We start from the raw sequence: 14,756 nt of genomic DNA on the forward strand, positions 1-14,756 counted from the left end.
ATATTAAGGTATGCTAAATATTTATCTGGCATACTAAATAGTAGTATGGGTCTTTCCAGTAGGTGTGAGGCCCCTCCCCACGTCTTGGTGACTCCTCCTGGCCGACCCCAGCAGGCAGTCAGCTGACATGGGAGGGTCGTTGGCTTGATTAAGCTCACCTGGGTCTCCCAGGCTATAAAAGCTGCTCCATGTGCTCACTGTCTGTCTCTACATTCCTACAGCCACATCCACCCTGCAGCACCTTCTGTTGGTTCTGCACCTTCAAACACTTTTATTTGCTGATCTACACACTTTTTTGTTCATTTAAGTTATCCTTAGTTCTGGTTAAACACTCAACAGAAAAATAATCTAACTTTGAAAATAGTAGACGGAGTAATCGATAATGAAAACAATATTAGATGCCTACTGATTGTCTTTATTTGGAAATGTACGCTTGACCGAGATTGAGGAATGAGACTCTGTTACCAGTCGAACCAGCACACATCTTGATGTTTGTTGTAAATATTTCCTTTAGTCTCGTCAGTGTTATTGTTCGTTAACAGTGATGATGCAAACGAGCCAGAAAAAAAAGTGGATTTGAGTTAACACACCAAAGGTCGCATTAAGTGGGGACGTGAGGCGTTTAAGTGCTCGTCGGCTCCCGGCGGAGCGAATACCAGGAGGACCAGCTTCCTGGAGACTTTATCTTTGGACAGGAAACTCCACTCCCCTCTGTTCGACGCAGCCACAGAGGTGTGGTCAACACACACACACACACACACACACACACACACACACCCTCTGCTTAATGATGCCTTACGCAATAGTACTCCACCCAGCCCCCACCCTTCACTAACCCAAACCACACCATGCCACAACACACACACACACATATAAGGCTCTGACAAACCCCTCCCCCACCTCCCCCAACCCCTCACCGCCTCATGAGAACTCACCGACATAATTCAGCTTTTTCTCTGAAATATAACGTTTTTAAAATCAGCCAATCAGGAGTTTATTTTCTATCAGCGTTCGTGAGGTCGAATTACAGGTCACCGCTTCCTTCACACCCAATGCTTCAGCTTGATGATGCACTTTCTGTACAGTCAGTTCTTCTATTCTGCTAAATACATGGCCAACTGAGACGATCAATAAAAGTGAAGAACTGAATCAATGGAAACCTTCAAAGCAGCATAATAAATCTATTTTTCATGCAATGTTTCTGCAGTGTAGAGACCCCAAATTGTGCATATAAAGTGTTAATATTCAACAACTGGGGTATCAGAGAACAGTGAAAACACATTTTCATTTTGTACTTTTTAAAAAAAAAAAGACTTCCAAAAACTTGCAGTCGAAAATCAGAAACAAATAAATAACTGTGAGAACTTTAGATTCATATTTTACTAGAAGTGTTACACTTTTCTGTTTCTGTTGTCAGACTAAAACTATGATGACGGAGTAAAACAAAAATGTTAATCTCTAAGATTAAAGAGATAAATAACAGAAAAAAAACTCACGAAAAACTTGAATATTCTCTGAGATTATAAAGTCATAAAATTGTCTGAGACTCTGAACACTTGAGGTGCTATAAAAAGACATTGCATATGTATAAATTGATAAAGTAAAATGCTTGATTTTGTGTCTGCATGTAGTCAAAGATGACCTCAAATCAAATACAAAAATCCAAGAATAAAGATATTTCCCTCACAATATAACAGTATTTTCTTTTTTATTTATAAGGGTAACATGATTTATACTTCTGGTGAATATAATCCAATTAATTGTATTTTCATATATGTATATATATATATATATATATATATATGCATGACATGTCAGTATACTGTATATAGGTGCATTCACATCAGCTGATTACAGCTGATACAGTGGCCGTAATATGTCGTCATAGAAAAGTGAAAATGCACTTGTGGAGAGAATCTTATCACTTGCAGACAGATCCAGGTAAAGTTGGGCGTCGTCTGCATAATTGGGATTTTAATGTATGACAAATCATACTGGTATGTACAGATGCAAGTTGCCAACGTACACAAAGTAGTTCATGTCGCATTTGAAACGCTTGATCACTTTTTATAACTGTAAAATAAAAACAAAGTTTGTATTATGTGATCAGTTGTACTGAAACATAAATCCAGCCGTCATTGAGCCAGACGAGACCGATAATCGGTTTCTTAGTAATACTGGCGTCTCTCTTGAGAGCAGATTCATAAGGAAAACACGTCGGCTGTGTTCATGGAAAGGGTCTGTTGTAAATGATGACTGAGCAGGTATTGCATCATGACCTTTGGCAGTCTGGGCAGGTATGAGGCAACTTTGATAAGTAAAGCTTTAGAAATGTCCAGATGTGGTGAGCACAAAACAAAAACAACAGGAGCATCAGCTGACCAACTGATATACCAATGGAAATGAATGTCAAAAAAGCAGTGAGCGCAAATCAAAATCGCAGCTTTGCATCCAACTAGCTGCTGATTGGCTGACAAACAGCAGTCTCTAAATCCCTCTTTTTCCTGGCTCATTTCCTGCTCTGATTCCCTCATCTTTTGTCCAGAATTAGGCCGGTTAAGTGACACCAAAACTAACCAAACTTGACGTGAAAACTCTCAATCCGCTCATGAATATGACACCAACAAAGTGGAACTGAACATGATCCTCCTTTCATCGGCTAAAATGAGTCTTAGCGGGTGAAGTTCATTTAATTTATCAGCCTCTGCAAAGGTGACACGGAGGGCTCATTTCACTGTTACAAACTATTCATTTACAATTCAATTACTTCTTAAGACTCTGCACACATAATATAGCTATGGGCTTAGCCTATAACCTTAACCACCAACACCCAATCTTAATCCAATTTTAACCGAAATGAAGACAAACCACCACAGGGGACACTGGGAACTTGACCTGACCATGTGACCTGCTGGGAGCGCACTGTCTACATGATGTTGCTAAATTCTAACTTAAGAGATGACGAGCGGAGGACGAAGAACAGCTGGTTTCCTGCCCTGCATGCAACTTCCCTCTCAACTTTACCTCCCAGAGCCAATCCCACATCCTCACACACAATCACAAAGGAAAATCAAAGTCTGGATTGGGGGGATTTCGAGGATTGTGGGTCCAATTTGACATGACGGGGACCCAAAGAGCCAAGAGTTCAAACTTCTGACCAAAACTCACAGCTTCCCCGGAGGGAAACTGTGAAAATGTGTCATAGAGGAATCCAAATATTCTCAATTTTTAATCCATAAAGGTTTCCAGTGGCCCCAGGACTTGTGAGGATTAGTTTCTCTGCTGCTCCAGGAGGTGAATGGAAGGAAATGTACTGCTCAAAGTGGATGAATGTACCTGAAGTATTCATCTAAAACAGCTCCAGACTAATTATATATAGTTTTATATTCTATAAAGTCACATGCAATTTAAAAATCAAAATGTACTTTTGGATAATGTCACTCAACAAAGTGTATGATAAAGTGTTAGCATGGAGCAGAGGAGTAAACAATCTTTTGATTTTGATGTGTGTGTTCTCAAAACCCCAAAATACTCCTTTGACCTTCTCAATTGATTGCAGCCTGTTTGCAGAAAAAAGGGTATGAATGACACGATAATGCGCAAGGCATCTAGCGTGCAATAAGAACGTCATTCTTGCTTTTGGCGTGTCATTTATGCTTTTGCCATGTAAATGCATAAATATGCCATGCTCAAAATTAGTGAGAGAGACTGCCACCAGGAGACTGGTGTTCAGAACGGTGTTTTGTTTTGTAAGTTACATTAGTGACATGTTTTCCGTACTTCTGTTATGTTGTTTCCGTGCAAATTTTACTTAGTTTGCATACTTATTTTAAGCCAAACCATGAGGTTTTTCCTAACCCTAACTAAGTGGTTTTGTTGCCTAAACCTCACTGCGACTGTTACCGTAGTTTTGTTGCGTGGCGTACAAATGACACGTGAAAAGAATGTAATGTTGTGCTATTTATACGCCTTCCCGTGAGATTGGGTTGCAGCTTGTGTGGCCACTGACAAAAACAAATATCTCTCCACTTGCCTGGCATTTTCACTAAAAAGGCTGTTAGCACTGTTTCCTAATGAAAACCAATGGTGGCATCGAGCCTCAGTTAGCATCTCCTTTCTCCTGGATGTACAGAGCCAAGTGGGCCGGGGAAAAAAAACGTTGAAAGCAACACAGAGGAGGACAAAATGGATTCCTTATCTGACCGTCCACACCCTCTCCACCTCCTTCTCCACCTTCACATCGATCTCTCCATCTGCACTCTTTCCTCATCTCCTCGCCGCCAAATTGTTTCTTTTTCTCTCCCCATCTTCGCTTCCCTCTCGACAGCTTCCTCTCTTCATACCTCACCCATCCATCCTCCACCCCATCCAGCTGACAACACCCTTCCCTTCCTTCCTCAGTATGTAGGCCGGGTTAACGGCCGCCATGGCGTGCCTGTGACACCTTATCATTACCGCTCACGCCCTTTATTCAATACCCTCATGTGTCTCCGATTATAACAGGGTACAGGACCTACCTATAAAGCATGAAAAGGTGTAGCAACATGCCCGCGCTGCCAGGGCGACATGCAAAGTTTTTATTACATGTGATTATATTTAATTAGCATTCAGAAAGTCTAGCCATCAATAATCATGTCCTTAATCACAATGAAAAACAGCAACCAGCCGGCACAAACAACACTCGTAAAAATGAGTTAGTCTCTTCTAATAGGCACGAGGGCGGCCAGGTAACCATGCATCTCCATCACTAAGTATATCTTTAATGTGGCCTTTTGGTAGACAAGAAGTAGACCAAATAATGTCAACACCTAATGATAGATCGTATAAATTCCCAAAGGTATAATCCAAAGGTGTTCAGGACAAAAGGGCTGGAAACTCCCTTCATCCTCACAGTGATTGGCAGGTCTCTTAATTCAGGACAAACCCAGAACAACAACTAGTTATGAATAGTTTCTGGTGCCGTTTAGGGTTTGTTTACATCAGAAATTATTCTAAACACAGCAGGAAAAACGCTATGAGCAGTGTGTCTGCCAAATAAATGTAATGTAATGTAAAAGACATATGGGAATTTCTGGCTCCAAACATTGCTGGATGATGCAGCTGCAAATACTGCACATTACTCCTTCAAATCTATCTGGAAAATCATGACTACATGTGCCAAACACAGACTGAAACTATAACCAGTTAAGATACGACGGACATACAGTAGCAAATTACACTATAGAGGAGGTTGACTGACACTTAAGTGGCACAAAGGAGAATAAGTTCATGTAGAAGTGGGGAGCTAACTTCAAAGTCGCTTTGTCTAGCTGTGATTTAAAGGCTTGGACTGCACACTTTGTCATGTTTATCTCAACGTATCCTCCGTATTATATCTCACGAAAAGTTAATCCTCATTTTTCGCACGTTTTCCTACAAATGTCCACCAACACATGACGAACATGTCAATTCCCGCTCGTCACATGCTTACAGTCTTTTGAAAATAAACTTCCGATTATGTGGATTACATGCAAATTGATTTTGTGGCTTATATAAACAAATTACAGTGCATTACTTTCCGTAGGTATAGCCTATCTTATTTACACTACCCAGATCCTCTGAGACATGTAAATCTAAGAGAGTAAAAAGTCCTATGTAAAAATAAAAAAGAGAAGTCGACTGAAAGACACGGCATTACAGGAAAAAGATGAATCTCTGCGCTCCAAATTAGCTTCATCTACTACCCGACATTCAGACTGAAGCAGTTTGATCCTGGGAAATAAAACCACTGGGGCATTAAGGCGACATTGTGCCGGGTAACCCTAACAGGAGTTTCTCTTTAAGAGGAGGTTTTCTCCTCAAAATGATTCACACAGTCTCTTGTCAGGGCGCTTTGGTGCTGCTCTGACCTCTGACCCCTGCATTGAAGCTCGCTCTGCCGATACTCTCCCTGAAAGTCACTCAGGATTAAAACAAACTAAAAGGTCAACTTTTACAAATGCAGAACCACAAATGTCAACACGCTGTGAGAGCAATTAAATGTGTTTTATGATTTTCTACATCTTTTCCTCCATCCGTCGGGACGACCTGAGCTCCAGACTCCTGACATCACGTCGACAGAGCAGAAACACTCCTCAACACTCCTCAACATCTTTACACTTGCTGTTCCATAGAGTCGATATAGAGGGTTCGACGTTTTGCTCAAAGGCTCTCCAGCAGCATTTACTGAGGACAATGAGGGGGTTCCTCATTCACTTTCCCTTTCCAGAGATTTCCTCCTGGTGTGCTGACCCTGCTGTCAGAGGCCAGCTGCTGACAATACCATTGTTCAAACATGAAAATCATAAAGGATCGATCATTTATCGAGCATAAATTCCCAACATTCTTTTGTTTTAGCTCCTCAGATCTGTTTCATTTCCTCTCTTGGAAATCGACAGACTAACAAAGCTGTGTTATTCTTACAGATTAGATGAACCATTGATTAGTTAATGGGGAAAAACAGCTGACCAATTAACTGAATGTTTTTTTTTCTGATATGAAAACTCAGCAAACAAGTCAAGTCAAGAAGTCTTCTTCCTGTTTTTCCTTTTTTGAAAGATGAATACAGACACCCGCGGCTTTTTGGCCAAGATGAAAGCGACGTGAGGCGACGCAACAGACGTCCTTCTAGTTCTTTGATGTCAGTTTGGCATGTCTGGGGATGGGCACATTTGTTATTCTTCCAAATAGGTTTGGCTACTTTGGAGGTTTGTTTACAGTCTGATCGTCTGACCTGTTTATTGCGTTTAGCCTTTGGCGATCTTGTCGTGTTCTCAGATCTCCGCAATTAAGGTGGCGAGTACGCTGTTATTATTACAGAAAGGTACGTCGTTTAATTGTGAGATTGGTGTGAAACGGAGGCCGTGGTTCTGATTTGACTCCCTTAAGTTGGAACACTTAAGAGAAGTTAGAGTCGTATCGTTTGACAAATTAATATTCGGTTAATCACATCGATAGAGTGAACTCAACGTGATCAAACACACCTGATCGTGAGCGATGGGAGTCTGCGGCCACACCCGCCTGACTCTCATCCTCATCATCAATCAACAAATCAGCTCCACCCAACCTCCCCCTCCTCACCGTGCACTCCATCTCCTCCGGCTCTGGTTTGATCTGTACAGACGGCATGACTGTCTCCTCCTCTTCCTCCTCCTTCGTCTTCACAGACTGTGTCGCCACTTCCTCTCGCTCCTCCTCGCCTGCTTCCTCCTCCTGCTTCTCCTGCGGCGGCCGAGGCCTGGTCGCCGGCTCCTCCTCCTCCTCCTCCTCCTCCTTCTCCTCCTCTTCCCGGGCTCCCGGCGGCGGTGGCGATGACGACGGCGGCGGCGGTTGCTGCTGCTTCTGCTGCTGGGTCAGGGTGCTCTGTTTGGCCGGGCTCTTCTGCTTCTTCTGGGCGCCGACGGCACTCTTCTTCTGCTTAGGAGTCGACTGGCACTGAGGAGGAAGAGGAGAAGAGACAGAAGGTGAGAGGGATCTATGACAAGCAGAGGAAGAAGGTAGGGAAGGAGAGGAAAGGGGGCTGAGGAGGTGATAGTTGAGGAAGGGGGGGTGGGGAGAAATAGCAGAGAAAAACAGGGGAGGGAAGGGAAGGGTGAGAACAATGTAAAAAAAGAAAAAAGCCAAAACTTCCAGGCCAGGGGGAGAGAGGGTGAAAGGAGGGGATTTGCTAAAGGATTTGAAGAAGGAATGAGGAGTAAAGTGAGAGAGAGAAGGAAGCATGAGAAGAGGAAGGGAAATGTGGAAAAGGGAGGAGAAGAGATAAGAGGGGAGGAAGACAGGTAGGAGAGGAAGTGAGACAGGAAATGGCATGCTAGAGTTTGGAGGAGGAGGGGAGGGAAGCATGGCTCCAAGCATTACCTCTAAAAGCTGGCTAAAGAAAACCTCTTCTCAAAAATCTGCCAGAAGAGGGGGGTAACAACACACACACATATACACTCACACATATACACTCACACACACTCTGCTTAAAAAGAGATAGAAAATGAAAGGCAGAGAGAGAGAGAGAGGAGGCAGAGAGACAAAGGCCTAATCCTGAGGCTGCCAGTGAGGGAATGAGAGCGAAAGAGAAATAACAGAGAGTAGGGAGGAGTAGCCGTGGACTGACCCCTCCCTCCCTTTCAGAGCAGGCAGGCGGACACACCCTTTTCTGGAAGCCGAGCGAGAGACACAGAAACAGAGCGAGAGAGCGAGAGAGAGAGAGAGAGAGGTGTGGGGAGTGCCGAGGCAGAGTGACTCGACACACACACACTTCTAGCAATGCACACACCCCTTCTTCTTCTTCTTCTTCTTCTTCTCTGTCTCCATTTTCTCTCCATGTCCACTTCTTCCTTTCTCTGACATCTAAATGTGCTACGACTCTATCAGAGTATTCCTCTGATACTCTACTACACTCCTACAAATAAAACTAGATTTGCGTGAACAATGTTGAATGTTTCTAAAGATGTAAATCCTCTAGAGCCTTCCTGGACTAAAGACATTCTTCGATTAGTCGACTAACACTCAAGAGTTCCTCCACAAAGCACCGCTTTAAATCTGGTGTTTCAACGTATCCTTATCCAAGGTTTCGTATATCTTACAAAAAGTTATTCTTCATTTTCCGTGCGTTTTCCTACAAATGTCCAGCATCAATTTCTGCTCCAGTCTTTTCAAAATAAACTTCACACGTCTTCACAGGAAACACCTTCCTTAGGTTTAGGCAACAAAACTACTTGATTAGGTTTAGGAAAAGATGGTTTGGCTTAAAATAATACCAAAAGTGTTACGTGATAAATAAATCAACATCGACTTCTGGTTTCACACATGGGTGTGTCTGGGTGAAAGTCTGGGTGAAAGTCTGGTGTGTTTTTCTGATCCACCTATCCACCCCGTCCTCCTCCCTACGCGCCGTTTGTCACTCTTTCTTGATTAATTTTGTGGGATATATACGACTTATGGTGCATTACTTTTTGTAGGTGTAGCTCTGAACGGTGTATGAGAACAGCCTGACCAGATATGTGCTCATAAGTTTCATGGAAATAAGTCATTCAGCATGAAAACAACTAATCAACTTGTGAAATCTTAGGCAACTAAGACCAAAACGACAAAGAGGGGGCGGCAACTAAATCATCTACTTGAGGGTTTCCACTGAATGCCAGCGTGGTTCTGCTCCGATACCAAAACAAAACATACATTATTTTGATCTACAAATGCTGTTTTCCATTTAACAAAACAAGTCAAAGCTCCCAAAATGAGACCTGAATCGAAAAATTGACAGTATAATGATCTGAATCAGTGAAGAAGAACACGTAAAGGACAGAATGAATCACAGAGAGCTTTTTGGAGATGACTTAAATGATTAAGCAATTATGGAAATTACGCTAAACCACTCGATTAATTGGCAAATCAAAGTGATTTAAAGCCGCAGAAGTAGTTTCATGGTGTAATTTCAGTCTTCCGACCATATTGTCTTCAAAAAGCAGCGAGACAATTTGAATGCGATATTAAATCAAATCCATATTTTTCCCTGCACACGGACTGAGTCAGCCGACCCGACCCGACCCGCCGCCGGGTCGTGTCCCACGGTTTGAACACTGCTGACCTTCACTAGTGGAAGTTGTATAAGAGGATGACTTCCCTTCCGATGTTTCTCTCTTCCTCTTTAAGCTCAGCTGTTGCTGATGTGAATGCGGTTACAGACGCTGTTTCAGAGGAATTCTTTTGTTTTCTGAGTTGTGGTTTTAAAATCTGTGAGATCTACACGTCCACACTTGGCCTTGAATGTGAAACATCTTGTCGGGTTGCCAAATTATGTGGCTCTGTTCACACTAAAGTATCGTCCGTCACACTCACCGATCCAGCGTGGCTCGATATTAATCATCGTGTGGAGGCAAGTTTCAGACAGGAAGTGATGGTGAAGTGACTTCACACCTTTCTCACAGAAAGACAGACGCTCAAATACAGAAAGAAGTTCATACTTCCTGTCTGTATCGACAATCACGGGAAGATAAAAGTTCAGCATTCAGTAATAAAAAGCTTTTAGGCATTACAATTTGAATTACTGTATTCTAGATTAATTGTACTTACTGTCCTGTAAACTTCACAAATTGGAAAGACTTTCTTTCTTTATCCTGAATCCAGTGCTGAGACAAATCCAGGTCAGTCTTAAAAAACCTGACAGAATCACTGGACTTTCCTGCAGTGAGGTTTTAATCCGTTCTTTAGTTGAGTTTAGTGTGTTTAGCTGAGCCGGTTACTGCAGGCAGACTGTTGCAGGCCGACATGTGACCCAGCTCCAGTGGATTCCACTGTGAGGTGTGGCCTCAGCCAATCAGTCTGGGTGTGGCTGCGAGCACTACCCCTCCCTCCCACACACACAGAGAGAGAGCGAGAGAGAGGACACACACTGGTCTCTCAGTCCCATTGTGATGGGACAGAGCCCCCTCTGTGTCTCTAAACAAAGGTAAAGGCCACACCTTCCCCCCCACACACACAGCCACGCTCTGAAAGTACACCAAACAGCCTCAATGAAACATTTCAGAGTATCTTAATACTTTCTATCTCTTTATCCAAAATGTGTCCAAACAGACCCTGTAGCACCGCTGAGTTTAACAGCAGATGGATTTTTTTTTACATCAGGTTTTGCAGCGCTGCCATTTCGCCCCGACGTTCAACAATCACAGAAGAAATCCATGTGGTTTCTACACCGACAGCAGCAGGAAATGGACCACAATGCACTGCAGATAAAAGATTTTGGGTGTTTCATCATAAGCGACTTTGGGCTTGTTTTCTGTAGTCGCAGGTTGCAGTTTTTGGGGGCTTGTTTCTAAAGTGTAGTTGGTTATTTTGGCTCCTGTCTCTCTCCTCTATACCGGTCTAGATTGTCCGTACACAACCCCCGCAACCGCCACCGCCACCACTCAGAGTGTTGTTGTAGTGAGACAAATCTTCACGGGGTTGATGGAGTTTAGCCAACAATGCCAGGTACTAAGTTGGCAAAATATGGCAAAAAGTGCAACAAAGACTGGGAAAAAGAGAGTGGATTTAAAGATTGGATCTGCCCTCATGTGGGGGACGATTCAAAGGCGGTTTGGCGTTTTTGTAAATGGGATATACGAGCACATCATGCCGATCTAGTTAGGCGAGACAGAACAGGAAAAATGTAAAGTTATAAGCTAAAAATGAACTAAAATGTTCAACTTCTTTTAGTTTAGTTCAAAAGAAAAATGTAAAGTTACAAGCTAAAGATGGATGCAAAAAAAAACATGAAACGTTCAACTTCTTTAAGTTTAATGTATGCAACTATGCAATGCATGCAATCATTGCATCATAAATATGAAGTGATCAAGTGGCTGCTTGTCTCTCTCATATTTTGGTACAGTAGGTACGTAAGGTCGCTTGCTTTGGGCTTTTTTGGGGGGGGAGTGTTGCTTCCTTGGCTGGGCTCCTGGGCTCGTTTCTACGGACCTGGTTGCTTGTTTCTCTCGCCAGATCTGGCAACACTGACTGCAGCTGCTCTTAGTATTCACACACCTCGAACCCGGCTGGAGGAGAAAACACACAATATCTGGAAGCCTCCTAATGTTCTAAGAATGGGTTTCCATCAGGGGTTTCACAGAACATTGCATCGGTCAGCTGTGGTTTTAGCACTGTGCCGTAGTAAAGCTGTGGCAATGCCTCCTGCAAGAAAGCAGTCGCGTTGTTACTGCAGTCAAACAGAGGCTGCGTTCCAAAACACATACTTTTTACTTGTAGTACATCCTGCAGCTGCCCTTACAAAGTACATACTGTACATACAACTGGGACATAGCTTAGTCTTAAACATTGCGCCTTGAACTTTAACCCTCTTGCTCATATATCCGTCGCATCAGGCTGTCATCAGTCTGCACTTTTTTGGTAGCTCAGTCAATGTGGCGTATCTTCTACGAGGATTGTAGGTCAGAATACCCAGAAAAGCAAACTGCATAATGCAACGGAAGGTAGTAGGACATCCTGGTGTTTTTGGCTTACTGCATTTGACATATTGAGGTATACTAAAATCTTTTTCTGGCATACTTAATAGTATGGTAATATGGGTATTAGAACACACTGTTTGATTCATTCTTATATTTCTATGTGTTGATTTCCTGTCGTTGTGGGCACTTTGTCACTTTGGATAAAAGTTTCAGCTAAACAAATGTAATTGTATACCCAACTTCCTGTGTAGTTGTATAAAGAGTTAAGAAGATGAAACGTGCAGGAAACAGGAAGTTATGCAACCCCCTACATGTAAATTATGTCTGCATGAGTGAAAGATGTTCAAGAAGTCTGGATTACGAGAGTTAACGTTAATTAAACATCCAGAATCTGAAAGGTCCTCCGATAAATGTGTTCCAATATTGTTACAGTGAATTTACAATTTGTTCTTTTGTCCGTCATCTTCATTTCTGTTTAGTTTCTCGGGGGTTTGTTCCTGCATGATGTTTTCAATCGGCCTCGTTATCACCTCTTCTCTTCTGTTATTGACCACTTCTTTCATGTGAAACCTGCCCATTCACTTCAGTGGAGGTATAACATGAATATAAATGGCTCGCCCCTCAACAATCAAACCATCCTGAATGAAATCAGAACGTCCTCGTCACCTTCTTCTAATCCCTCATCAAGTTGTAAATTGACCCGACAGAGAAAATGCAAACTATTGTCGGCTGTTGTTGGTCACAGGATGGAAACTCAGGAGCTGCTTCAGCTCACCTCACTGAGCCAAATCACATTCTGTCTTCCGCGTTTTCTCATCGCCAAGATTTTGGGGGGGGAATTTCCGATGATACGAAGCACCTCTTCTAGTTGCGAAAGCATCATTTTTAACATTTTTAGGTGAGTGTCAGACAGTTTTGAGGAGGGAGGATTTGTTTTTGTCTGCTGGAAAGAGCTGAAGGACGGCACAGCTGAAGGGCAGAACTCCAGCAGCGGCTTTAAGGAAACATTTCTACGCCGTCACATACAAATGATCTCACATAAATCTTCATATGCAGCGACAATAAAAACAGAATAACTGATATTTTTCTCTACATCGCAAGGCCTTAAATTCTGCGTACTTATGTTTTATAACACGAGTATCTTATTTACAAAGTCCAAAATGAATGTGTTGAAAAGGTTTTGGATTGGAGGAGCAGAGTGCTGCAGCCAGACCTGGATCCAATGGGATTTGCAAATAATTCCTTGTTTAAACCTAATGTGGAGCTAAAGCTAGGTGGAGTTCAGACAGAGCCACGTAAGCAGTAAATCACAGAAAAAAATAAAACACACTCAATTTTTTAAGTCGTCTGAACTTTCTGCAGCGTAACAAACCACACCCATTCATCCTACCACCCCGAACAGAACCAAGCAAACACTGACAATCTTTGGCAAATCCCACTTGATCCACATCTGCTGGCGGACGAGGCAGTCAAGGGGAAGGACCGTGTGTGTGTGTGTGCGTGCGTGTGTGCGTGATTGTGTGTGTGTGGAGAAAGCAGCACTAATGAGTAGTGATAGTGGGAGACTGAGTGAGAGTGCATGTTGTATGTGTGTAAATGAGGAGTGACAAGAGTATGTGTGTGTGTGAGTGGGGGGGGGTCTCACTGTGGAGTTCCAGGAATAAAAAAGGGTGGGGTGGGTGTGACCCTGTCAGCCTCTGATCCCACCACAGGAAGTCAGGGTGGGGGTAGAAGAGGGGGACGAGTAGGACTTGAAGACGGACAGACGGAGAGAGAGAAGACCTCTTCACTGAAACTGTGTCACTGCTGAGTCGACAAAAGAGCGAAACCTTTCTATTACCCCACCCACATTCATTCAAAAGCTGAATTACAACCTGATCAGATGAGGTTAGTTCTCTAGCAGCCACGGTGAACTATTCTTTTGCTTCCAAGTTCCAATAGAGTGTAAACTAGTCGCCTGTTTTGGATGGAAAATATAGCTGAAGCCCTAAAAGGTGCATTACTGCCATAGACTATATAAGAAGTGGACGTAGTCACCGTGACGTCACCCGTTGACTCAGAAAGTCAGACGAACCTCACCAACACCAACCTCAAAATCCAAGACGGAGCGCATCAGCAGTAAAGAAGCTGCAGCAAATACTGTTTATTAACACTTATAGTCTTATTTGTGTCTCGTTAAATCAGTCATATGCACACAGTATACTGTCCGACTTCTATCTGTGGACATGTGTGCTACGGAGTTTGTATGCACAAAATACCAGCTTGTGAAAACAACAATAGCTTTAACCTGGCTGGAGCAAACCTCGTTAAGTATTCCAACTGGTTGTACCGGAACACGGGTGTGACGTCATTCCCAGTTCCCACCCCCGACTTCTGAGGTAAATGAAACACTGAATAAGACATTTTTAGGCGACCAATAGGTTAGAATTAACTTTCATGAAGTGAAAACACACTGTGAAAGGGTTAAAGTTGTAAGACGAAAACACGGACAACTCCCAGACCGGACAACGCCGTGGTAGCGACCTGTCAATCACAAGGTAGCCCCGCCCTAAAGCATCCCCTGCTTTATGGTCTATTTGACTCTAAATGGGACCATAATTTACTAAATGAACATCATGCTGTATTGAAGAAGACTTGAAACTAGCGATTGAGACAATAAGTTATGAGAGGAGTTGCTGCTTTTCTCTCTTTTATAGCATTGTTAATAGAATAAGGTTGGGTTTTGGACTGTTGTGATGATAATTTGTTCACAACTTTTGACATTTAATAATGGAAAGACAAAATAGCAGTGAAATTAGTTGCAGACCT

The 14,756-nt window shown here is 42.8% G+C and overlaps 1 protein-coding gene and 1 long non-coding RNA gene across 3 annotated transcripts in view; both read right to left on the reverse strand.

Annotated features, from left to right (window-relative positions):
* Nucleotides 1-14,756, reverse strand: part of LOC141752250 (uncharacterized) — a 423,479-nt gene that overhangs the window by 110,826 nt on the left and 297,897 nt on the right. The window lies entirely within an intron of this gene.
* klf8 (Kruppel like factor 8) overlaps nucleotides 1-14,756 on the reverse strand; it is a 68,748-nt gene that overhangs the window by 26,337 nt on the left and 27,655 nt on the right. For both annotated transcript variants that reach the window (XM_074612148.1, XM_074612147.1), the window contains exon 2: nucleotides 7,099-7,452. In XM_074612148.1, coding sequence (XP_074468249.1) covers nucleotides 7,099-7,452 — 354 coding nt within the window. The remainder of the gene's footprint in view (nucleotides 1-7,098; nucleotides 7,453-14,756) is intronic.

The sequence above is a fragment of the Sebastes fasciatus genome, chromosome 16 (assembly GCF_043250625.1).
Source record: "Sebastes fasciatus isolate fSebFas1 chromosome 16, fSebFas1.pri, whole genome shotgun sequence".
NCBI classification, from domain to species: Eukaryota; Metazoa; Chordata; class Actinopteri; order Perciformes; family Sebastidae; genus Sebastes; species Sebastes fasciatus.